General features: G+C 35.9%; 1 protein-coding gene across 2 annotated transcripts in view; it reads left to right on the forward strand.

Moving 5' to 3' along the window:
- LOC120633221 (cartilage oligomeric matrix protein) overlaps positions 1-26,754 on the forward strand; it is a 50,901-nt gene that overhangs the window by 2,583 nt on the left and 21,564 nt on the right. For both annotated transcript variants that reach the window (XM_039903374.1, XM_039903373.1), the window contains exons 3-9: positions 17,318-17,485; positions 18,053-18,246; positions 19,416-19,716; positions 20,531-20,701; positions 22,918-23,034; positions 24,046-24,162; positions 25,682-25,801. In XM_039903374.1, coding sequence (XP_039759308.1) covers positions 17,318-17,485; positions 18,053-18,246; positions 19,416-19,716; positions 20,531-20,701; positions 22,918-23,034; positions 24,046-24,162; positions 25,682-25,801 — 1,188 coding nt within the window. The remainder of the gene's footprint in view (positions 1-17,317; positions 17,486-18,052; positions 18,247-19,415; positions 19,717-20,530; positions 20,702-22,917; positions 23,035-24,045; positions 24,163-25,681; positions 25,802-26,754) is intronic.

The following is a 26,754-nucleotide window of genomic DNA, read 5'->3' on the forward strand; positions in this document are numbered from 1 at the left end:
GCTACGATATGGAAATCTAAATTTGTCCTTCGCGTACCCTGGTTTTCGATATTTGTTTTATAACAAAGAGTTAGTATTTAAAAGACGTGATACGTGGAGGTGTAAATCAAATAAAATATAATACTTCACAGGATTTAGAGGTACAGGATATGTAGGTACTGTCTCTAAGAGTTATCTGTGAAACCGAAAACCTTTATTGACGTGACAACGTCTTATAAATTGGTTTGCCGGGTGACACTTCAAGAAACTGCGTTACGCTCCGCTCACGTTATGCGCTCACAATGAGAGCGAGTGAAAGGCACGCGTCCCTTCCACTCGGGCATGGTTAGCCCGCCTAAGAGCGAGAGAGACAGACATAAAAAGTGAAAGGCACGCGTCCCTTTGTAGTAAACGCTGTTTCATTGTACGCAAATGTATTGCAAGTTATTGTATGTATATTTGTATATAAATACGTATGTATGTGTAAAGGTAAAAATAAAATTTTGTTAATATGAAATTCAGTGCGAGATTCTTTGTATAAATTAATGTTTTAAATATAATTCTTTGTATAAATAAATGTTTTAAATTGTTACTATTATTTCATCCTTCTTCCTACTATACGAATGAATATTCACATTAAAATTATTTTACCACTCAAAGTCGTTGTCACGTAAAACTTTCGCCCGTATACCGACTTTACAGGCAACCAATTTTTTTTTTGAGTAAATCACTGCCATAGTTTTCAATAAAAGACATCAGATACAGCCCTAACATCACATGCAAAATTAAAATCATGTGACTCGTGTCACTCTATTAGGTACCTACGCGTCGCGTAGCGTAGGTACTATGCGCGTGTCGTCTTTTATCTTTAATAGGATTGTCATAAGCAAACACTTGGGATGCATCCTTCAATATTATTTCGTAATTCTGTTACATGTATACTTTAAAAAAAACCATCGAAATCATTTAAGATTTGAAGGATGTTTTTAGTAAAATCGGCGTATTAAATCTACAACTTTCTCCATTACTCTCTCTCTTTTCCATACTCTCTTCACATTGAGCAGAGCAATGTGAAGAGAGTATGGATCTGAGAAGCAAATTTAATTCCTCCTTTGCTTTAATTTCCTCTAAAGGAATAATATAATGTTTTTATCCAGGGGATTATGCATTAGAATATTTATATTTTATTAACGTGAGTTACAGTTACATTGCCGAAGATCCGCAGGGTGATTACGTATCTCGCGACAGCAATGAACAGGCGTAAATCTTGCAATCACTGTTGTGAAACGTCACTTTTGTTTATTTATTGTATGGAAAAGTGACGTTTGACAGCAGTGATTGCAAGATTTACGCTTGCCATTTGGTGTGGACAGTGGCGTGCACTTCATACATGCGCAAAAGCACTGCTTACCCTAAAATTGATGTATAACTCGTATAGGAAGAGGATTTTTGCCATTTTATGCAATTTTCCTGCCGTGTGCATACCCTGTTAAGAAACCCAGTGCACGCCACTGGGTGTGGAGTATAAAGATTATAAATTATACCGTACAGATTCCCTGCTTTATGCTGATACAGACAGTCCGACAGACAGACAATCAAAAATTAAATAAAAATCTGTTTTGGACTCAGTATCTATTATAAATCATCCCCCGGTCAAAATTTTTAAAATATATTAAATGTACAGAAATCTTCCAGTTACAGTTTTATTATAAGTATAGATATAGATATGAATCAGAAAAAACCCCGCTGTTCAAGGCGCAAAAGTACCTAAACGTAGCCATTTTCTGTTAATTTCTCCAGAGCCCTTCGAATCCCTAGCACCAATGTCATTCACGGACTTCCGCTGTGTTCGTTAACCATCTATCCGTATTCTCGTATTCATTTTGTTTCGCGCTGTCTCCAGAGTGCCGACTCACTAATGACTACGCAAATAGTCTCGATCCATGCCTTGTTAGTCCACCGGCACCATTTTTAAATAAACATGCTCCAAATTCAAAATCTTTCGCCATCGGTTAATTTTAATATTTAACACTAACAACCACGATTTCGATATTCAAATTTTGCGTAAAAAGCAAGCCACATCATCATCCGCAGCCTATTAGCGGCCCACTGCTGGGTACAGGCCTCGTCTCTGTTTCAGAGCAAAGCCCTACCACGCTGCTCCAATGCGGATTGGTGGGCTTTAACGACTATTACCACAATTTAGTGATAATAACTGGGACCTACGGCTTTAGGTGCTCTCCGAGGCACGGGGGCTGATTCCGCCGGCTCCCTAGCTCTGGGCTGGTGTCGAAAATTCTTTAATAGAAAATACACAACGACTTATATAATTAGGCCCAACCTGGGATTCGAATCCAGGACCTCGTGATCCGTTAATGAATATGCTAACCACTAGACCAAAAAGACAAAAGCAAGCCAAAACAATAGGAAAAGTAAACCAATGTGTCTGACGGTGATTATGAAATAAACAGTATCAATTACAAAATCATAACTGACATTAAAATTTGCATTACGTTAAATAATTATAATTTATTTATTGATTTACCAACGCACCCCGTGAAGACATTACAGGTGCCCAATTCGTCTCCCCGGGGCTATTAAAAGAATGTATGAACGAGTAATAATGACAAAAAATTAAATTAAATTAAAACATAAAATTAAGCAAATAAAAATAATGTAACCTACCATTAAAGGTTACCAAAAAAATTGGTACCTGGCATTAAAGTCTTGCAGATATATTTAGTGGAAAGCTTAAGAAAAACTTCCATTTTGCTTGCATTAATGCACTCTTCATATAACCAAACGAACTAAAAGATTATGGCAATCGGTGGTACAAAAATCGTGGCTTACTTAGCATAGCACTACGGCTAGTAAAAATATACAAAAAGGACATGTTTTGTGGTATTCCTTAACTGAAACGTTCTAGGAACCTTGTGCCATTAATAATATGCGATCAAATTAACATCTTTACTCAACATAACTACTAAATGATTAGCCATATTTCTGTATGAGGTTCGATTAAATAACAATTTACAATTATCGTTATAATTGAAGAGCTATTTTCTATAACGGGCTTAGTTCATAATAACAAAACAAAATAGGAGATAAATCATATGTCAACTTTTTGTTTTATGTTATTTAAATCCGTTCAGCAGTTTTCACGTGATGCCCGGACAGACAGACAGACAGACTGAGAAAAATTAAATAAAAATCTGTTTTGGACTCAGTATTTATTATAAAGCATCCCCCGGTTAAAATTTTCAAAATATATTAAATGTACAGAAATCATCAAGTTACAGTTTTATTATAAGTATAGATATAGATTATTAATTAAAGTTACTCATTATTTCCAAAATGTGCTTAGTCTTGTAGCAATCTGTGCCAAATCTGAGTAATAAAAACTGAAAATATCGTAAGCAAAATACTTAAATAAGACTACTATGATTAGTCGGAGCAAACATAGAACCTCCTCGTTGAAAAAAAAAATTACGTAACGTGGGCACCGGGACAGCGTCCATAATCAGAATGTGGCCTAACTAACTGTAACAGATAGATTAGGAATGGTTGTTATAGGACAAGGTTGACATGATTATGTTACACAATTTTTTAACAAGAAAATAATAGGCTGTTTTCTTGTCGGATTCGATCCCAACCAGCTTAAATAATATTGAGACAGTGAGTACATATAGTCTGTTTTTTCTTACCTATCTCAAAATGTAAACAATCTACGCCCAAAATTAATGATCATTCTAATCCAAAATAAAAGGTAGTATTAGATTTACAATTACATAAGTTTAAAGAATTTTTAAAAACACATTTAATACATCGAGGTTACTACTATACTATTGATGAATTTCTTAATAACAAGGTGGCCTGGAAGAAAATCGCTCCGCTTTCATCTTACACAAGATAGAAAAATTATTGTTAAATTGTAAAATGATGTTGGGAAAGAGCAACTGCTGAATTACTTGCCGGCTTCTTCTCTGTAGAATCTGCCTTCCAAACCGGTAGAGGCTTAAATTGCAGAAATTCGTCAATTGTAGGTATATAATATATTAATTTTATTAATGAATGAATGAATGAATGAATACACTTTTATTGTACACCAAAGAAACAAAAAGTAGTTACAAAGATATAAATACAAATCAAGAGAGTACAATTTGGTGGCCTTATCGCTACATAGCGATTTCTTCCAGGCAACCAATGGCGTAAAAGGAAAAAACATAGAAAAGAGGTAGGTGGTGCAATAAATAAGATTTAAAAATGATACAAATATATAAATATAAATAAAATATAAATATATATATATATAAATATAACTATAATATAAATATACATATATTAATTTAAAATGCATATAAAAAGTTTCGGAACCGACAGGATTTGAACCTGCGACTCCCTGGCAATCGTGGCCGGAGCGCTTTCTCCAATTGAGCTACATTTCACATCAGTCTTATAGCGGCGGTAGCGTCATCTAGTAGAAAACGTTGCAGTTTCGATCTAATATATTGCTCAACAGCCACTTTTTCAACGCATTCTTATATTCTTGATACGGTAGCTATTGATTTTGGGATTGTATTGCATATCTTTACACAGTACAGTTTTTCAAAAACACGGCTCCAATTATTAATATCCCAAGGAGAATAGTTAAAATTATTTTATTGAATTACAGTGTGAAAGTAACTATTGCCCGGAACTTTGGACGTGTTTGTAACGTTTTTCCAAACGAAACTTATATTACCTACTTCTTGATATACAATGGTCGATTACCGGATGGCAGGAGTCAGTGGGTCACTAAGCAGATGGTGCCCATATCGGGGGAGTTGCGCTTGCGTAAGCCGGAGCTTTTGTGAATCAACCGTTTCGGAAATACCTACAAGATATTTATTATATGATGTATTATTTTATTTGTGTAATCTAGTTCAAGTATTAGTATGTATATTTTTTTTAATATGCACAACCTGCAGTATGTTATCCTTTTGTTTTCCTTATCCGGAGGTTGCCTAGAAGAGATCGCTACAAAGCGATAAGGCCGCCTTTTTAATACTTCTTCTGTCTGTGGTTTTTTCATTCTTCTTCTGTATTTTTATTTGTGTACAAATAAAGAGTATAAATAAATAAATAAATAAGAAATTATGTTTAGCTTAAGGGAGCGAATTGGGTATTTTGTATTCTTTAAAGCTTTATAGAAAGTTAATATTTTGATGAAAAGCGGTGATAGCCTAGTGGACTTTGGATTCCCTTTCCGGGTGACCAATTTCGATCCCTGGCACGAACCTCTAACTTTTCAGAGCTACGCGCGTTTTGAATTTATTTATTTACTTTTTTAATATAAAAAAAATGAACATAAAAAGGACAGAACGTGCACAAGGACAAGTTATCTCTAAATATAATTCTTCAAGAAGCCCTCGAATGTGAGAAAAATTTAACTACTCTTCAATATTTCAGAGCTGAGGTACTTACAGAAATAACTGATACGAATAGAATACAGATAAAGAATACAAAGGGACATATATAATATAAATTAAAATTTATAGATATATTATATATACATTCAACAATATATGGACTTCAGACTGAAAGATTTACCAATAAAAGAATTATAGAGAGAAGCCAGACAGTGCTGCTTCACATAAGTACAATAAAATATCACTTGCTTTAACGGTGAAGGACAGTTTCGTGAGGAAACCTGATAATTTTCCATTAAGTTCTCAAAGGCGTGTCAGTCCAGCAATCCGCACTAGGCCAGCGTCGTGGACTAGGCATTTAATAACTACAACAAAACAAAAACAAAAATTTTATTTGTAATAAAAAAAAGTTTATTTCGGCTCGTACAGTTGAAAAACAAAAAATCGAAATTGAGCTACATAAGTACTTAAGATGTCTGCCGAGACTCCGTATATTATCCGTATACTTTTGACAGCTAAAACTTCAAACTCATTTCACTTAATAACCCACCGCGTCGCATGTCCCGCCCTCATTGTTAATTCGCTCTTTGGTTCCTAAGTTTAAATGATCTCAGATATTGCCGAATTAAAACAAACAAGCATCAGCTTTATTAACAAGTATAAATAGGTGATTATACAACGTGTGACGGAATTACGAAATAATTTTGACGGATGCATACGTATATTTCATAAGGAATCCCCTGTTTAAATATTAAATCAAAAGGAGCATATTTCTAGGTTTATATTCTAGGTGTTTACTTATGCAACCCTATTGAAGATAAAAGACCGACACGCGCATAGTATTTACCTACGCTACGCAACGCGTACCTAATTAAGTGACAGGAGTTACATGATTTTAATTTTGCATGTGATGTTAGAGCTGTTTAGTTATAAAACTATTAGGTTTTCGGTTTCATAGATACGTCTCAGAGACAGTAAAAAATGTACCAAAAGCCTGTGAAGTATTATTTCGGTTTTCATTTACACGTTTCCTAAATATAATGTACCACATTATATTTAGGAAAATGGATGCCTCCGAATCCACTTGTCTCTAAATACTGATAAGTAAGTTTCATCATCAGCGTCCTTCAATCCCTTTTTTTTTCTTTTTTTTGGCGCAGTGGAAAAGCTTATTGCTACCTCCGACCCTTGGGCAGGACGGAGGTTATGGGGGACTCCCCCCTCTAAAGGGGGTATATACAAACTAGAAACCACCACGGCAACTCTTGTTGGCTTTGTTAAACGCCCGGGAACCCGTTGTATACCTCCTTCAATACCTACCGAATCCACATATTCTGACTTCATCCTCCAAATAATAAGTAAAATAATAAGTATTCTACACCTGGTATTACAATTTAATCTTGCCAGAGAACCCTAATAAAACCCTTCTGGCAGTGAAACTTTGTTTTACTTTTGCAAAAAGTTGTATGACGATTGCAAAGAAGCCTATAAAACGGCAATTATGAATATTTCTTTTTCAACGTTACCAAAGAATTGTAAAATTTTTCTTACTTTCCAACTCCTTAAACAAACAACAAGTAAACATCGTAGGTTTTCGCAGACCATATCTAACTAATATTTTGTACGACAGTATTATATAAAGCATTGATAGCTTAGTGGTTAGGACGATTTTACTATCGAGGGAACCGAGTTCGAACTTTACGTAGTTATGTTTTAATAAATTAAATATAGCTTGTTTTATGGTAAACAAAAAACTGAATGAGGTAACCTACATGCTCGGGAGTTCTACATAATATTCTACGGGGCGTGTGAAGTCTTCCAATCTGTCCTTGGCCAGCGTGACTCTTCTCATTGTAAGATGAGATCCGTGCCCTACGGGGCACGCGTCTTATCTCATCATGGGTCATCATTGGGTTTATAATGATGATGATGATGAGATGTCCTAAAACTCTGTGAACTACTTTTGACCAGTCTGAATAAACACGCGAAGCGTTAATTGGTACGTTAGGAATCTCAGCTTTATATGATTAACATCTGTTCAATAATTCAATATTCATTCCCATACTTCATATCACAACAGCCTCACATGTTGGATCTATTATTAAATCTTTTGCCAGTCTTTTAACTTTATAATCATCTCTTATAGTAATACCAAATGTAGAGACATATATAATCTACCTATTGTTATAGTAATTATAATACGAACGGAATTTATAGTCTAAAGAGAATAAATGACTTTTTCTTTTAGTCTTTCCTCGCTTATTAATTTTCCATTGGTGGGAAAAGCAGAGACCTTTTCTCATAGAAGAAGGAATGATGAATGCCGAAGGTTTGTTAAGCGTCCGTTAACGTGCACACGGTTGTTATTTGAGATAAGTCTAATGGGTGGCCACCAACTACACTTATTTGTTGAATGAAAATTTGTTTATTATACGTTTATAACATATTTTGATAATTAAGAAGAAACCCAATTGTTTTTTAAATTTAGTTTTCCTGTAGTTGGGTATTAATTATGTGTATGTAATAGGATACGAAGCCCGTTAACTTTAACTAGGTATTTTCAACTTTTACACCTTAACCGGTTTCTAAGTAGAATGAACGTTTCATTGCTTGACTGGTACCAAATTGCATTGCACTTCCACCGACCACTGCGTCAGGGGAGTAATTTCTATTCTTCAGACACTGCCTACGCTAAACCCCAATCTATTGGGTCGTAAATATGACTATTAATATATACATCATTCGTAGTCAATTCGCGCTAATGTGTAGGTGTCGAAGTAAATTGAGATGATGTCACTGTGCGGTAGCTATGCAGCTGTGGTCATATTTACTGTACTGTTTTAGTGCATTGTCATCCACATAGTTTTTTTTTTTTTTTTTATAAATATTAATAATAAATAAATATACGACAATAGACACATCGCCATCTAGCCCCAAAGAAAGCGTAGCTTGTGTTATGGGTACTAAGATGACTGATGAATATTTTTATGAATAACTAGCGTACCCAGCCAGCTTCACCGGACTAGATTTTGCTTTATTTTATTTAAACGATAAACTTACGTAATTCAATTTTTTATTTAAGTCTCATAATATATTAAATCATTTATTTCTCTCCGTATTCATTCTCTTCTATTCTCTTCTCGAGTGGGTGAAGATCATTATCTACACCCATGTATGTACACCCAACAACAGAATATAGTAAATAAAAGCTGTATTTGACAGTTTGACAGTTCAAAAATAGGAGTGCTCCGATCGTAACCAAACTTTACAGGATTACTCGCCAGGTCAATCCGGAGTTTCCCTGAAAGTTTCATTGAAATCGGTCCAGCCGTTTCGGAGCCTATACGGAACATACCCACACACTTTCTCTTATATATATATATATATATATATATATAGATAGATAAACATATATGTATATAGATAAACACCCAGACACTGAAAAACACTCGTGTTCATCATACATGAACCGAATTGTCCGATGTGGGAATCGAACCCACGGCCTTGAACTCAAAAAGCAGGGTCGCTGCCCACTGCGCCAATCGGCCGTCAACCGGCTGTCAAATCGGCCGTTTGAAACCTAAACTTACATATAAATGTTGATGTGAATCCTTTAGTTTTATTAACATTATCTATACACAGCTAAACCCACCACGATTGACCGCGCATGTTCGAAATTGCACTGAAGAAGGTATATAGGTACGTAGTTACGTATGTAAGTGTGTCATTTATTGACACCTTCTAAGGAAACACTTATCGAGACTATTATTTAGAGCTTCGCTCTGCTATTAGAGAAACAGAGAGTTCTTTGTCTTCGCAAATTTTAATGAAGTGATGTAATCGTTAGCAAGCAGGTAGTTCTTCGTTACAAATGATCTATTTTGAACGGATTGATAACATATAACAAAATAAATTTATTATATCTTTGGGGAGCCAAACATTGTCCAGGACATTTAAATCTTAAGATTGCAGTGGGCCGGTCATGTTCAACGCATGGACGAGGATCGTGAACCAAAGAAAATTGTGACGTCTCAGCCTGCTGGGCGCAGATCGGTCGGGAGGCAAAATTGCGCTGGACGTTTCAACTAACTGTAGGTCAAAAATTGAGATGATTAATTGCTTAGTTAGGGCGTGAACGAAAGAGAAACAAACAATTACACTTTCACATTTATTATTTATTTTAACATGATTCATTAAATAATAATATAATAATTATAATGCGACGATATATTTAGGTACTAAGATGACTGATGAATATTTTATGAATAATATACATAAATACTTATATTATTCAGATAAACACGCAGAGACTGAAAAATATTAGTCTTATAGTGAACACTGTATTGATTTATCTTGATTTATATTTTTGTTAAGAATCGGCACCAGTGTCCGCTTGCCTGTACATACATATAAGGTAACGAAGGTAAATCGTACCGTACCTATCACGAACCCACGGATTATAATTCAATCCCACGTAATCCTCAGAAGCCTATATGTATTACGCTGGTATCCCAGAATTAAGAACATACAGAAAGTTTGTACACGACTTATATTGAAACATCAAAAACCACTCCACTTTAGAATGGTTTCTACAACAAACGGCTGTTCACTTCATAAAATTTTGCAGCTGACAGTAATCATTTTACCTCTAATGTTCTATGTTCTAAGCGTTTACCATAAAATGGGAAAATAATGGTGAGCTAGCAACATTTCGCGGGTGCGCGGTGCGTTTTCGGACACTATGTGGTGCATACAATAATAGCTGAATTAGGATTCTGTATGATCTTAATTCTATGGCTGGTATATTGTAACTTGATCAGTTGAATGCTCTTGTCACAAAATTACGTAGTGCTGCTATCCATACATCAATTATTAACTGCCTCGATAGCCCAGTGGTTAGCAAGTTGGACTACGAATCAAGAAGTTGGAACAGAAAGTATTTTTTTTATTCAATCTTAATTAAAGCATTAAGTATCATTTGCTTTGAAGGTAAAGAAAAACATCTGTGGGGAAACTTGGATGTTTGGATGGTACGCAGTGCGGATTGGTAGACTTCACATGCCCTTAAGAACATCACGGAGAACTATCAGTTCAGGAGAAGTATCAGAGTTTCCTCTCGATGATTTTCGTCACCGTTTAAGCATATGCTATTTAATTGATTAAAAAAAATTAAAAAACAAAGAAACAATACAAGAAAATAAATAGCCTTAGTCTTAGAGACAAAGTCAATCACAGGCATAGAACATAGTCTAAGAGTGTACAGGCGGCCTGTAAGTCAAAGTCAAAAATTTATCTTTATTCAAGTAGGCCAATACATGGCATGGTGGTGCTTTAATAACATGTACTTTGTGTACATGGTATTGAGTAGATGACGATAAAAATATTGGTAAACGTAAAACTAAAGCTACTAGGGTTCCAAACGCGCCCTGTTTTAAGAAGAAGCAAACAACAAACTTAGCCGGGTGTTTATTTTGCTATCACCATCTCACATTGTCATTTAAAATAATAAGAAGAGGAAACCTGGCTAGTGCAATAATTCACTCCCAAGCTTTTTTATCAGTGATGTAAACCTTACCAGGGCAGCTGCACCTGTATGAACTCTCTTAAAACATGTATGTCAGTTAAGATACAGACACACAGACAGACAGACAGACATAAATGAAAAAAAACAACAGTTTTGGCTTCAGTATCGATAATAAAGGAAAAGAAAATCACAGAACAGCCGCGGGCGATCTGACCTAAAAGAATCCGCCATCAAGACCAGAAGCTGCGTACGCCCTTGCATGCAGTACAGCATCCATACTCTATACTAGGTATAACTGCTTCGGTAGGAACATAGCAAAAACTCGTAAAGTTGTAAAACAATAATAAATACCTCCAATCCTCCACATAAGGCGTCCTCCGAACGGCTTTTATCCTAGCAGTACACGTCATTACATCCACACGCGTGGTAGAACGGTCTGAGCAGGAAGGCCATACACGGAGCGCTTTTTGCCCCACACCATGCCGTTACGCCCGCATGAATGATGCTGTAATAGTCCAATTATTGTCTGTAAACGAGTATTTAAACTATAACAGATGGTTTTCTAAATAGGTACTTAGTTTTTTATACGGGTGATGGATAAACAGTGTATGTGGGTTTGTTTTAGTTACTTGATACTCAAAGTAATCCACTATACTGCGATAGTAGTTTACAGAGTGCATAGAAAATAACCAACTGTGTTGTATACGTGCCCCAAAAGACAATAACCTCCGTCCATAAGAAACAAATTATTCGTGGTCCCTTCCTGTGACACTGTTGCACGAAGCATTGCACCTCTACCGCGTTAATTGTCGTCATTCATGCGCTCTTGGACAGCAATGCTTAATGGGATTTATTCAATGACGGGTGGACAGCATTGTTTAGTGAATTGTTGAGGTACTCTGAGAATATTTAATGACCTTTACTTCAATATTCGCAGAGTATCACTATAGTACAATATATTAATATCATGTCTTTTATAGAATAGAATAGAATAGAATAGAAGAGAAAAACTTTATTGCAACACAACAAAAAAAGGAAAATACAAGGAAAACAGTAATAGTACTTAGTGCTAGGGTGCAAAGGCGGCCTTATCACTAAAAGTGATCTTTTAAAGGCAACCTGAGCGTACGAAGCCGATAAAAGAGTGGAAAATGGATGGTGCATAAAGTAAGTTACAAAAAAAAAGAAATGTAATATAAACTTACATGAACATACATACTACATTTACATATTAACTACACAAATACCAACATAAATTTATATATACTATGATAGATATATGTGATATATATTTATGCTATTATAAACTTACATACTACTCAATTACATAGATAAGTAATAATTCTTTAAGCGATGTTTAAACAGGTGAATGGTTTCGGAATGACGTATTTCCCAGGGGAGCGAGTTCCACAGTGTTACAGCTTTAACAGTGAATGACTCGTTATAGCGCTGAGAGCGAGAAAGGGAATCTTAAGCTTGTTGTCATTCGCCGACCGGAGACTGACAAGATGCTGAGAGAAGGAAAAACGCTCTTTAAGGTAAAGTGGAGAGATAGGACTATATAGAAGAGAATAAAGTAAAGTAAGAATATGGATATTTCGCCTATCATTAACAGTTACCCACTTGAGTTGCTGACGGTAATGAGTAACTTGGTCAAATTTCTTAAGCCCAAAGATAAATCTTATGATTAGATTTTTGAGCCGCTCAAGCTTATTAAGAAGGTACTGGGGTATATCAGAATAACACGTGTCTGCGTAGTCCACTATAGGAAGTAAAAGAGAGTGGGCCAGACAAATTTTGGTACGAATAGGTAAAAAGTATTTCCACCTTTTAAGCCTACCAATTACAGCGTAGATCTTGCGACTAAGCTCGGATATTTGAGGACCCCACGAGAGCGTATTATCCATGATAATACCCAAGTTTTTAAAAGAACTGCTGAACTCAAGTATAGCGCCATCAAAGACTACAGAAGGAAGAGACGAGAAGCTAACTTTTTGCTGCCGGCTGCCGGTTAAGATGACCTGGGATTTACTAGCATTTATAGACAACCCACTCGATTTACTCCATGAACTAATTAAGTTCAGGTCCGAATTCAAACGAGTGATAGCCCCCGATATGTCATCAACAGAGGTTGACGTATAAATCTGCAAGTCATCAGCATATAGATGGAAAGACAGCGAAAGCAAATCTGTCAATGAGTTTATAAAAATGGAAAAAAAGTAGAGGAGAAAGAACACCACCTTGTGGGACGCCAGCACTGAGACTGCACCAAGAAGAACACTTACTATCAATACGTACACACTGTTTACGGTCATAGAGGTATGAACGAAACCAATTTAAATCATTACAGGATATATTTATGGAATCAAGAATAGCCAGAAGAATTTCAAAATCTACTGTATTGAAAGCATTAGAGAAATCGAGTAATGCTAAGACAGTTACTTTTTGTTCATCCATACCGCATCTAATATCATCGCAAATTTTAACAAGGGCTGTAGTAGTACTGTGTCCAGGACGAAATCCAGATTGATAGGGACTTAAAATGTTATTTTTCCTAAGAAATAGAGATAATTGCCCATGAACAATGCGCTCCAGGACTTTTGACAGGAAAGGTAAAATAGAGATAGGCCTATAATGAGAAAATGATGAAGGTTGGTTAATTTTCGAAATAGGTATGACATGTGCCTGTGTTATAATGTTTAATTGTCATCCTGCATTCATTTGTCTTATAGTTATCCACAAATTATGTAGTTCAATCTAGTTAGTTTAAGTGGCCTTGCCGTACTAAAAAGATGTAAAATAAATAAATAAATAGGGTCGGACTTTCTTCCTACTACGTCTACGTATTCGATCGCGTGAAAGTTAAGTACGATTTGTATGGAAAAAGTGTTATCTAGTGACAATACTGATTTGGGGGGGGGGTTATCCACTAAAACGTACTGATTTCATTTTCTTATCATTACGTGCCTTAGAATAATAACGAAAAGTCAAGAAACGTAGATAAATATTCGAAATAAAAACCTAAGAGAACAAAGAAATCTAAAACCAAAGCTTTTCATATTCGAATTTTGAAACCGCTTTTTCTTTTACGTGTTGTCAAATATATTTTTGGTGCTTTTTATGCTTTTATGCCTCTGAGGCTTGATGTCCTGTAATGCAAAGTAATTGCATTACATAATGATGATGACGACGATGATGAACGAATCAAAGTACGTATCCAAAACATACTTAGTTGTTAACACGTTGCAAGAAAGTTGAACTAGCTCGAAGTTAAAACAAAAACAACGAGTTAACGTGAGTCAAACATGTTGTTTGTGTCATTCGAGTCAAGAATAACTTTGGATAGCGTTGGCAAACGTATTTAGTTTGCGATGCTAGTTTAAAATATTTTAACTGAACTCCTAGTTCTTACTAGAAATCGCAGAAAAATGTCAAACTCGTGAGGACGCTTTGCAGATGTGCAAGAAATAAAAGTTTTGAACAAAACAAATTTCAGTGTGTATAGAAATAGAAAAATAGAAATAGAAAATCTTTACTAGTACAACTCAGTAGAATCATTCTTTAGAATCCTGACCCCTAAACTAGAAAATCCCGTATCCTAGGGGCCTATCTTAGTGTCTTCCTAAACATTGATAAAATCATTGAAATATTTTTTAGTGCACTTTAACAAAGGAAACAATGTGTTGAGTTCTCTAAAAGTTAAGACGGAATAGCATGCTGCGTGTGCATGTGTGTGAGTTTGCGTGTGTATGGGACTGTGTGTCTGACAGTATATTTCAAATGTTTGAAACATTTGAAGCTTACAAACTCTTATTTTTATTCGTTTATATCTGTTTAAAATAAATAGGGGTCCGAATTAGCCAGCTTATCTATCTATACTTATAATAAATCTGTAACTGGAAAATTTCTGTAAATTTTGTATATTTTGAAATTTTTGACCGGGGGATGCTTTATAATCGATACTCAGTCCCAAAAAGATTTTTATTTAATTTTTGTCCGTCTGTATGTCTGTCTGTCTGTCTGTTCCGGCATCACGTGAAAACTACTGAACGGTTTTAAATAAAATTCGGTATACTGGTAGCTGATATTTCGCGTCAACATATAGAATACTTTGTATCCCGATAAACAATAAGTTTCCTCCGGGAACTAAGATAATTTTTTTTATAAATTTTACTTCATAGTTCCGTTAAATTTGAACTGATTTTATTTTAAAGTGTTATACTACCAAGCATGTATTGCCGGAGATAAAGGACTATATTAACTCTGAGCAACTAACAGCAAGTCGCAAGGCATATGGTACAACGATCGAATGCGTATAAGTAAGATGGTACGCATTACCATCTTACTTATATCATAAATGCGAAAGTTTGTGAGGATGGATGTATGTATGTATCAACTAAAATAATGACAACTTACTAACTCAGTATACCACGTAAAATAATAGTAGGTACATAGCCAGCCACGATGATTGTGATGTTAGCATCAGATCTATTCTACCTTCTCGATTGATTCGCGGGGGTCCGCTAGTATATATAATAGGTTAGTTTTGTCTTAGACAGCATCATCACTTACTACCTTAGTACCTAGTGTCGTTGCCGATAAGGGCTAACTTTTAATGGAATAATAAAAAAATAGTTATAGGTTATGGTGGCATTAGGGACAAGGTTTTAAAGCCAAGAATTAGGGTGGATAGCCAAGACCTAGAGCGGGTTCGAATGTACTAATATTTCGGGACTTGGGTAAATGAAAAGTAGGACTGTGGACAAGAAACCCTAACCTGTATTGAAATTTCCCGAGCAAGCCTCAAATGTATAAGAAGGTGGTAAGCCAGTCGTCTTTTCACAGAGCTCAGAGTAAGAACACTCCACTTCTATATCTGGTCGATAGTTTTACATCATAGTGAGGCTTGGGTTCTAAAAGCTGATACTCAGAAACGTCTCGAAGCCTTTGTTCAAGCCACAAAACTCATAATGATAAATCAATTAAAAAGCAAACACCGTGTTAAAAGAAGGACGAAATCCTGGTTGCGGAACATCCGTGAATTGACTAACATCGCTATCGTGGAAAAATTGTTTCGCTTGGTGCAAGACCGCGAAAAGTTTGTTGACGTGACGGCCAACCTCCAGTAGGGAAGAGGTACAAAAATAAGAAGAAAAGGTTAATAAATTTTGGTCTAAAATAATTAGCATTGCAGGGTAAGCAAAATAAAACACTGAAAGTTATAGTGTTTTGTCACGTGACAAAACACTGACATTTGAAAGGTGCTAGGTTTAAGTTAAATCATTCATTTAATCAATGTTTTAAGTGATAAAACACTTAATAACTATTCCGACGTTATACCACGTTTATTTGTGAAGGCTTAACTGTTTGGCTATGTTACATCTGCGCATCTTTTTTTCATTCTGAAATCTCACTTTCATCTGATTTTTATAAAGCGCTAAATAAATTAAATATAACCAATAACATACACACAAACAAAAGACGGCTTCATTATATCGCGTTTGAAAAAGATTTTACAATACTCATTTCGAATTATCTTTCTCATGTAACATAAATAGGTGCAGTAGGTCAAAAAACGCTTATCGATTCGGCAATTCACAAATTCTGTACTAGGGCAAACCGCTTATCATTTTGAACTGTGACATATTATTATGTTTTGAGATCGCCTCTGATTATCGTGCGCCAAGTTCTTTGTGTCTGTATTTCGTGGTTTGTTTTTTAAACGTTAATGATAAAATAATACGGGACGATGACATTTGGTATCGATTCTGTTCGAACAAATCTATTAAAACTAAGTTTGCCACCCATTTTCACTAGCGCTGGCCTTTTCCCTCTGTATCTCCAGGAAAATGATAGCGCCATTTTTAAACATGTCAATTTAGTTTAGTTTTGAATTTAGTGAGCACGATTATGACGTGTTCAAATTTTGAACCTCTTTTACTTGAATCTATTGACCTTCATTCTTGCAAATTTTTAGATCTTTAAAGTCTCCGTCAAATCAAAAAGCATTCTGAAAACTATTCCATATAGAACGAGAAACAGAATTACGAAATAACACAGAATTAATTAATTAAGTGTTTACTTAGGACAACCATATTGAAGATAAACGATTATGCGCATAGTTCTTAGCCACGCACATACAGGAGTCTCATGTAATTTGCACTTTAATTTTGCACGTGATGTTAGGGCTGTATTTGATTTCTGTCAGTAACAACTATGGCAGTGGTTTACTCAAAAACTATTAAGTTTTTGGTTTCACAGATAATTCTCAGAGACAGTGTGAAGTAACATTTTGTTTTTCATTTAAATGTTAAGTTTCATAAAAAATTATCCCCGTAATAGGAGAAAATCCAGCATTACGAAATCGGTAAAAATGTTGATAAAACTGTTTTATTCATTATTTCAGAAGCAACAGATGATATCATATCAGCAGCGAAAGAAGCCGAAGATGGTGAAATCGCCATCTTAGTTCGAGAGCCTCTCGGAACTAGCTCAGGCCGCGAGGAACTGCTGTATGCAAAGGGCGCTGAAGATCACTCTATCACGCTGTATTTTAATTCAAAAAACAATAAAGGTAAGTTTATATTCTAATCATCATCGTCACAACCCATTTGTGTGATTGACCCAGGTGTGATTTGATGTATTCTGAAACATTATCATGTTTAAAAAAATCAAGTTTTCTGCCGCCTCTTTCTCTGTAAAGTCTACTAGGCAGACTTGACGTTACAGTTAACGTTACGTTAAGTGCTAATAGCCTGCTAGAAATAAACGAATTAAGAGATTTGAGACGAAGCCGGGAAGAAATCCAATACTTGCTCTTTCTTTTCAAAATTTTGCAATTTAACCATCATTATTCTATGATGAGAAGAAAGCAGAGGCAAATTCTTCTAAGCAACCTATTATTAATAAATTCATCAATTGTATAGTTAATTTGACTCGTCCTTACATGAAGCTTTTTTGTTACCGACACAAAATATTTTCTTGTATTTACTTCTGTACCTTTTTACTTTAGAGCAGGACCATTAAAAGAGGGGTATGTTTACGCTGCAACTAGTAAAAATAGTAAATCGAGAAACAAATATCTCAAAAAGTACTTCTTCTCTTCATCTTTTCAATTAAATGTATCGTAATCTTTTTCTAGTTTACCTCGAGAGCCTGAATGGTGGGCACCTAAAGTCGGTATCATGGGGTCTTGGAACTTCCAATGGATATATTACCTTGATAGCTACTCGCTCAAGAGTTAAGATCTACGTTGGATGCAAGGCTTTAAATTGGCATCCTATGTCTGGTAAACATAACGTTCTCAAGCTTTTGGGCAGCCAAAAGCTAAAATTGGTAAGTTTATTTTATAAGATTTTATTCTTTGTATTCTTAAAATTCTTGTTTTATTAATTTAATTCATTCTAATGTATTCTTGTTGTCTTGATTCACTTTATCACAATCAACTCATTACCGATCCACTAAAGGCTTCAGTTTCCGCTACGAACATTATGCAGAACCCACAAACGTGCAGGTATCCCCACGATTCCTTTTACAGTTACAGCAAAAAATACTTAATTGTTTAAACCGCGTGTAGCTCCGAAGGAAAGTTAGTTGAGGATCATAAGTAGTAAAGCTTTATATGACAGATCTCGTCCGGTGAAAGTCTATCACCATTCTTTTTTCTGCCGCTAAGCATTTTTGTAATGCTGTGTTCGGCTGGGTGATTACGTATCTCGCAACAGGTTTCCGACAGGCGTAAATCTTGCGATCACTGCTGACAAACGTCACTTTTGTTCATTTATTGTATAGAAAAGTGACGTTTGACAGCAGTGATTGCAAGATTTACGCCTGTCGCAAGCTTGTCGCGAGATACGTAATCACCGTGCCGGTCTGAAGAGCGTGGTTGCCGCTGTAATTACTGGCACATGAGGCTTAGCATCTACGCCTCATTTTGATAGACGCATAATGGCACGTTATAGGACGTTTTCCTTGCTTGCCCTGCGAAGTTCTGTTCATAGTCCGTTAAATATAATTATAAAAAAGAGATTGAACTCGGTCCCTCTGAAAATAAGCCAAAAACATACCACAGCTTTTAGATTTACTTAATACGAAGGTCTGAAATTCATGGATTGAATTATTACCACCCCATAGAATTAAAAACGTTCAAAACCCTCATTCAGCCATTATTTCATGAAGTGGATTGTCTCCAAAAGTACTGCCCCTGACTTCACACCCGCGGAATGTTTCTAGCTCACAAACTTTTTCTCATTTTAAAATTTTATGGCAGACGCTTAGAACATTTGAGGTAAAATAATTAATGTCTACTGCTAAATGGAATGAAGTGACTAACTGCCTGTACGAGAAACACTACTAAAGTGGAGTGGTTTGTACTGCTTCAATATTAGTCGTGTATACGGTTTCTGTATGTTCTTAATACCATCTAGCGATCTTGACACTATCATAGCATCAGTTGAAAATAATTATATCGGCGATTGTTTTATATCGGCGATTTTTTATTTCAGTATTATGAAAATAATACACCAATAGAGGTACATAAAAGCGAAAAAGCAGTAGCCCAGTCTATGAATTGCAATCACCATGAGCTGCTTCAGCCACCAACTCTAGTCACTGTTGATTCTGATGTAGAAGAAGTGCAAGACTTTATAAAAAAAGAGGAACGATTGAAACACGCAGAGGAAATGCAGGGGGATGATCCAAGGAGTAATTACATAGATCCCAGCATATATCAGCCGTTGCCTCTACCCACAACGCCATCTTCGCAAAGAGGGGATATCCCCCCTGCTGACATAGAATCATGCGACGGTAAGTACCCCATGCAAATATTATTATTAACAGAGCGGTGGTCAACGTGACGTAACGTTAATGTAAAAGTCATTAAAATATTTCATAGGTACAAATAATTGATGTACATTCTAAATTGACAGGCCTAAAAATAGATAAAGATGCGAACTTGGTTTAATCAAGTTTAGTTTATGTACAACCTAAGCATGGATAAATAGTTATTGCGTTAGTTAAAAATTAAACTCCGCTAAGAACTATTTTAAAATTGAAGTAAGTTGCTTAGTTTTAGTTTACTGTGAGATAGTGGTAGCAAAAAAAATAGCTGGCTAAGCTTGTTGTGGGGCCTTCTTAGACCAGGGCGCGTTTGGAACCCTCGCAGCTTTAGGTTTAAGTTGTAACATATATGCATGAACGTTTCATAGACCTGCGATAGACCTGCATGAATAAAGCATTTTTGAAGTTGAATTTTCAAATTTGAACAGTCTCTCATGTCGACTTAAATACACGGGGCATTGCGTTGCTTATACACAAGCATAGTCACAGTTCAAGCCAAAGTACAACTTTCCGTTAATAAAGTTTTGGTTCATTATATTTATGATATAAACTCGTAGTAAATCACATAATTGAAGATTAAAACCTTAGTGCAATTTCTTTTTAAATTGTTGAAACCAAAAACATTTCATACTCGTTCAAGACATACATAGTTGATGTTGATATCCTTACAGCGATGGATACCAACAAAAAAATACGTTTTGTTCTATCTGTATCACATCTCCAAAGTATAGCGCTAGTTGAATTAAAGAAATGCAACTGATATAGTATTTTTTATTTGCAGACGAGGTGATCCGCCAACTGAAACTTCTGCGTCAGACCATAGAACTGTTGCGTAGAGAATTAGCCGATCAAAAGGGAACTATAAACAACCTTCAGAACCAGCTACGTATATGTTGTAACCGAGTTCCAGCGTCACCGGTCGAGAGATGCACTGGCTCTTCATGTTACCCTGGTTATTGAAATTTGTTTTAACACTTCATCTCTTTATTTTTCTTTCAGTTAATTATTTTGAACTGTATTAATAACGTTAACTTTGATTTTTAATACATATCCACCTTCTTCACTCTTATAATTAGAATAATCCCTTTATTTAAAGGACCAATTTAAACAACAAGTTTCTATGAAATACTTCAAATGTCTTGCAACGATGTCAAAAATTTATTCTTGGTTGTATACCACTGTTTTTGAAACCTACACTTTATTTTATTGAATTCTTGCGCATATTATCAGTTCTTTATAAGTTACGTATATCCAATGGCGTGCACTGGGTTTCTAGCCAGGGTATGCATACAGCAGGAGAAATGCATAAAACGGCAAAAATCCTTCTCTTATACGAGTTATATATAAATTTTAGGGTATGCAGTGCTTTTGTGCGTATATGAAGTGCACGCCACTGCGTATATCATTATATTCTTTTATTACTATTCTTAAAACATGTGTCCTCCTTTCTTTAGGACATACTTATTTCTTTCATTTGTATGTTATTTTTGTGCTAAACCTAATCTTGTGCATTTCTTTTTAACATTAGTCATAGTGAAGGTAAATCAAGCAACGTTGTCTGTGTGGGTTTGATTAAATGTTAGAAAACTATACAGAGGTTTTATTTTTTCAATCCCTTTTCGTTATAAAAACCTAAAAGTTAACGAATTCATAACAGAGTTTCAAGTTTCGCCCACGTTCGTTTAAGATAAGTTGCTTGATTACCCTTGGCAGAGACTTATAAGGTTACGCGAGGTAAATGATTTTAATATAATGACTGGTACTTCAATGTTCGTAGGAACCAATTTATCAATGGGATTACGAGAAACTCTGTTCATGAAATCCTACCAATTATTTCGAACTGTGAATAGTAGATACTTACCTAACTATTTTGATTGAAGTAACTGTTTTGAGAACTGTCTCATGTTTATTTGAAGTAGGAAGTGGCTTTGGCCTACATAGTTTCCAATACACAATATTGTAGATTGTCAGGTTAATAAGTTTATAGCCCATAAGCTTTTCACTGCGACTTGATCAGCGTTTCGATTTTTTTTAATCCTGCCGGACTACATTTCCCGAGATAACGTGTAGGTTTTGTCTCTAAGAAGAATGTTATTTGTGTCAAATTTCATCAAGTTTTGTTCGCCAGTTGACCCTGAATGCATCGTTATTAACAATTAGATATGAAGGAAGACTATGCCATTGATGAGAATTTATAATATATGGACTAACATATAAATATAACTTAGAATGACATTACATATTATTCAAACTAATGCATACAAATATAAGGTAGTAAAGTTAACACGTTAAAGCAACCGTTTAGTTGGGTTAGGTTAGGTTGTACCTACACAAGAGGAAGAAACATGAAATACACAAATAACAAATATATCCAAATTAACATTATCAATCTTTGTATCATACAAAGTATAAGCCAACAACACGAAGGAAAATGAAACACAGAAGCAAAAAGAAAAAAACTAATTAGGGTGACATAAAATACTTTTTAAGACTTATGTCTATGGAGGATAGCATATGCCCTGTCCACTTATTGTAAACATCCTCCGTCGAACTCCTCAATGATTTTACAGACTTGCACGCGAAATCAAAAGTATCTTCTCTTCTTACTGTGCGTCTATAGAGAATAGAATATGCACAGTCCTCCTATAGTAAACACCCTCCGTGGAACTCCTCAATAACATACAACTTTACACGTGACATCATAGGTATCTTCTCTTCGTAATGTGCTAACCGCTGCGTATAATAATGTCTACGGAGGAAAGAATATGGCCAGTCCTCTTATCGTAAACAGCTTTCGTGGAACTCCTCAATAACTTTACATATTTGCACGTGAGAACAAATGTATTTTCTCTTCATAACGGGTTCTGTTATGTTTACTTATGTCTATAGAGGATATAATATGCCCAATCCACTTATCGTAAACACCCTCCGTTGAACTCCTCAATAACTTTACTCTCAGGCAAGATCAAAGAAATTTCTTCTTCTTACTGTGCTTACTGATATGTATACTCTATGAGTCCTGTCCACTTATTGTAAATATCCTCGCGTCGAACGCCTCAATGACTTAAAAGATTCGCACGCTCTATACGCGTGTACCGTTGCAGCCATTATAATTAGTGATACAGGAAAGTTGTGAGTTTTTACTGGCCTTATATCGGGATTGAACAGGAGTGGAATGCCGGAATACCGCTAGCGGCGTGGAATGCGGCCCCTGCCCCCCAGGAATGGAGGGCGACGGCAAGCGCTGCAGACCCATATCCTGCAGGAGGAGGCCTTGCTCACAGGGTAAGACTTTTTTAAATTCCGACTTTTATACATCTTTATCAATGAATGAATGAATGAATCATGAATCGTTCATTCTTTCTTATCATTTATCTATCTCTACGTTCGATTGATATTTTCTTTCATATGATTCGTTAAAAAGTCTGCTGTAAGTTTGGCCGTGGCTACGTACAACCCTGCCGACAAAGACATGCCGCTAAGCGATGTAGTGATTAGGGGTATGACTACCATACTCCTTAGCATGTTAGGCGAGCTTGTAGTCAAGGGCTTAACTTGTAATAGAATAAAAAAAAATTAAAGTGACAAATAACTTCTGAATCACGAATTTTTAGTGTTCTGTAAAGGCATTTAAGAGATCTCATATACAGATAAGTGTTCCTCTGTCCACATCTTATCTTGTTCATTATTATGACACTACTTTTGGAAAAAAAGTTAGCGAACATCTTGTTTTAAGTATGTTCATAATATACCTACCCAAGTTTAAAAAAATTTGCGCCGTGGGCAGCGACCCTGCTTTCTAAGTCAAAGGCCGGTTCGATACCCACAATTGGTAAATGTTTGTCAGTGTGAGTTTGTCACATGAATGTTTTTCAATGTCTGGTTTTTTATCTGAATATTATAAGTATTTATCTTATCTTATATCTTTAAACGAGCAATTCTTGTATATATATGATTGAAATCTCGGAATCGGCTTCAACGATTTTCATGAAATTTAGTATTTTATTTTATTATTTAGTTTATTTTTTTATTTGGGTTTCGGGGGCGACAAATCGATCTAGCTAGGATTCATTGCTATTGGAATCTCAGAATCCTTTATATTGGACATACGACTATTTTTTTTAGTCGACTCATTCGCGGACGAAGTCGCGCGGGTAGGCTAGTGTATATTATTCATAAAAATATTCATCAGTCATCTTAGTACCCATAACACACGCTACGCTTACTTTGGGGCTAGATGGCGATGTGTTTATTGTCGTTGTAGGCATATTTATTTATTATTTATTTATTTTCCAGTGGAATACTGCATCGATAGTGACCAAGGGTTCAGGTGCGAGAGATGTCCCGGCAGACAGAGCAGTGACGGACAGACGTGCAGGTCGGCATGTAGCTCCAACCCTTGCTTTGGAGGGCGTAAGTTAATTCTTACTCTTAAACATTCATTATCGTCATCTTTAGCATATTACGTCTCATACAGGCCGCCTTTCTCATAAGTGAGACGGTTCAAGAGCATAGATAGACCCACCACATAGCTCCAATGCTGTGTGGTGGGCTTTAACGAAGTCACCATAGGTTAGTAACAATAACCGCGGCCGGCTTAACGAGCTCTCCGAGGCATGAAGTATTATTTTACGCCTAAAAATTTGGATTGAACATCGCATTTAAATTAGTTTTTCGACATAAAATGCCTTATACTTGTATATTAATAAGAATACAGAATAATTTAATAAATAATAATTTTTCAGAATACTTTTATGACTCTGAAACCTACTGAATACCAGTATTTTTGTAGAACATAGTATTTCTGTATGACAGACCATTTAGACAGCGCACGCGCATAAAACAGATCAGGCCGAAATGTTATTATTACTGGAATTAAATAGAGCTTATATTATTTTAGGATATAATAACTTTCTAATTGTGAAAGAATTGTTAGCATTAGTTTAAAAGTTTCCAAAGTAGTAGTAGCCTAATGTTACTCTCCGTACTTTCACCATACGCTAGAGTTAAAATCAAGTTGATTATTTGCAATGGACAAGCAAACAAACAGACACTTTTACATTTATGATAATAGTAAGGAACTAAGGACTAGCCGTTGCCCGCCGTTTTCGACCGCGTTTATTATGGTTTTTTACATTACCCTTTATTTTCCTGTAAAAAAAAAATGCACAAGTTACTCTCCGTTCTTTCAACTAGTTACGGCAAGAATCAAGTTGATTGGTTTCGTAGTTAGGGCGCGTAGGAAGGACAAACAAACATACGCTATGAGTTAGGATGAATATAGAAATATTGATTAAATTGTATCATTTTATTACCGCAGCAGTAGGTACAGGGCGCGGATCTTGTTAAAATGAGAAGGGTTTAGGCCGTAGTCCACCAAGCTAGCCTAGTCCTATTGGTGGACTTTACACATTTTTGAGAAAACTATGGAGAACTCTCAGGAATGAAGGTTTCCTCACGATGTATTTCTTCAACGATATATTTAATTGCTTAAAACGCAAAAACTCCATAAACTTGAGGTGCGTGCCGGGATCGAACTCGATCCCCTGGAAAGGGAAGCCGAAGCCGTACCCGCTAGGCTATCACAGCTTCACACAGATTAAATGGTTAAAATGCCACAGAATTAAGAACCTTCAGAAACCGTGTACACGACTAATATTGAAGCATCAAAAACCACTCCACTTTAGTAATAGATCTCAAACGGGCGGTTAGTCACTTCATATCATTTAGCAGTTGACAGTAATTATACCTAAACGTATACCGTATCATGGGGAAAATGGGAAAAGTTTGTGAGCTACCAACATCCCGCGGGCGTTAAGTGAGATGTGTGCGGGGCGTTTACACTGTTTTTGGACACATTGCACTGCATTCACTAAAAGCTGATTGAGGGTTCTATAAGTTCACAATTCTGTGGTTAATGCACCTATTTTAGGTGTCCAGTGTCAAGATCTCCCCGATGGAAGGTATCGGTGCGGAGCTTGCCCTGCTGGATACACCGGAAATGGCGAGGAGTGTGTGCGACTCGCATGTCGACCCAACACATGCCATCCAGGTTTGTACAATATTCATCACAATCATCATTCATCGTAATTTCACGGCCGATTGGCGCAGTTTGCAGCAACTCTGCATTCTGAGCCCAAGGCTGGGGTTCGATTCCCACTACTGGAAAATGTTTTGGACGAGCATGAATGTTTTTCAGTGTCTGGGTGTTCATATATATTTTCTAAGTATTTATGAATATAATTCATAAAAATATTCATCAGTCATCTTAGTATCCATAACACAAGCTACGCTTACTTTGGGGCTAGATGGCGATGTGTGTATTGTCGTAGTATATTTATTTTATATTTATTTATTTTATCATCATCATGCCAACAAATTGAATCTACTGACGGACTTTTTAGCAGTAGTAGAGCTTTTGTGCCATGCTTATTTCTGCCGCTAAGCAGCATTGTTGCGATGCTGTGTTCCGGTCTGAAGGGCGTTGTTGCTGGTGTTATTAGCAGCACAATAGGCTTAACACCTGTGCCTAAGGTATATGGACATAGGGCGGCCCTTTGCAGGATGTTTTCTTTGCTGGCCTTCAGAAAGGTTTCTCTGTTTAGAGGCGATGTTTAATGAAAATTAAGCTTTATTTGCTATACTCTGCGAACAACAGGAGATTCTGTATGGTGTAATTTATAATTTCTTCAATCCTTATACTCCACACCAAACAGATCTTCGGCAATGTACCCTCTGCGCACGTTTCGCTCCTCAGGAGATGTTGCCTTCAAAATGAATAATTGTTATTGACTTTACAATGAATAAATGAATGAATGAATGAATAATGTTGAGTCAACATCTCCTGAGGATGCTCAGGCTTCGGACCGAAACGTGCGTAGAGGTTACATTGCCGAAGATCTGTTTGGTGTGGAGTATAAGGATTGAAGAAATTATAAATGACACCATACAGATTCTCCTGTTTACAGTATAGCAAATGAAGCTAAATTTTCATAATATATCATG

The sequence above is a fragment of the Pararge aegeria genome, chromosome 21 (assembly GCF_905163445.1).
Source record: "Pararge aegeria chromosome 21, ilParAegt1.1, whole genome shotgun sequence".
NCBI classification, from domain to species: domain Eukaryota; kingdom Metazoa; phylum Arthropoda; class Insecta; order Lepidoptera; family Nymphalidae; genus Pararge; species Pararge aegeria.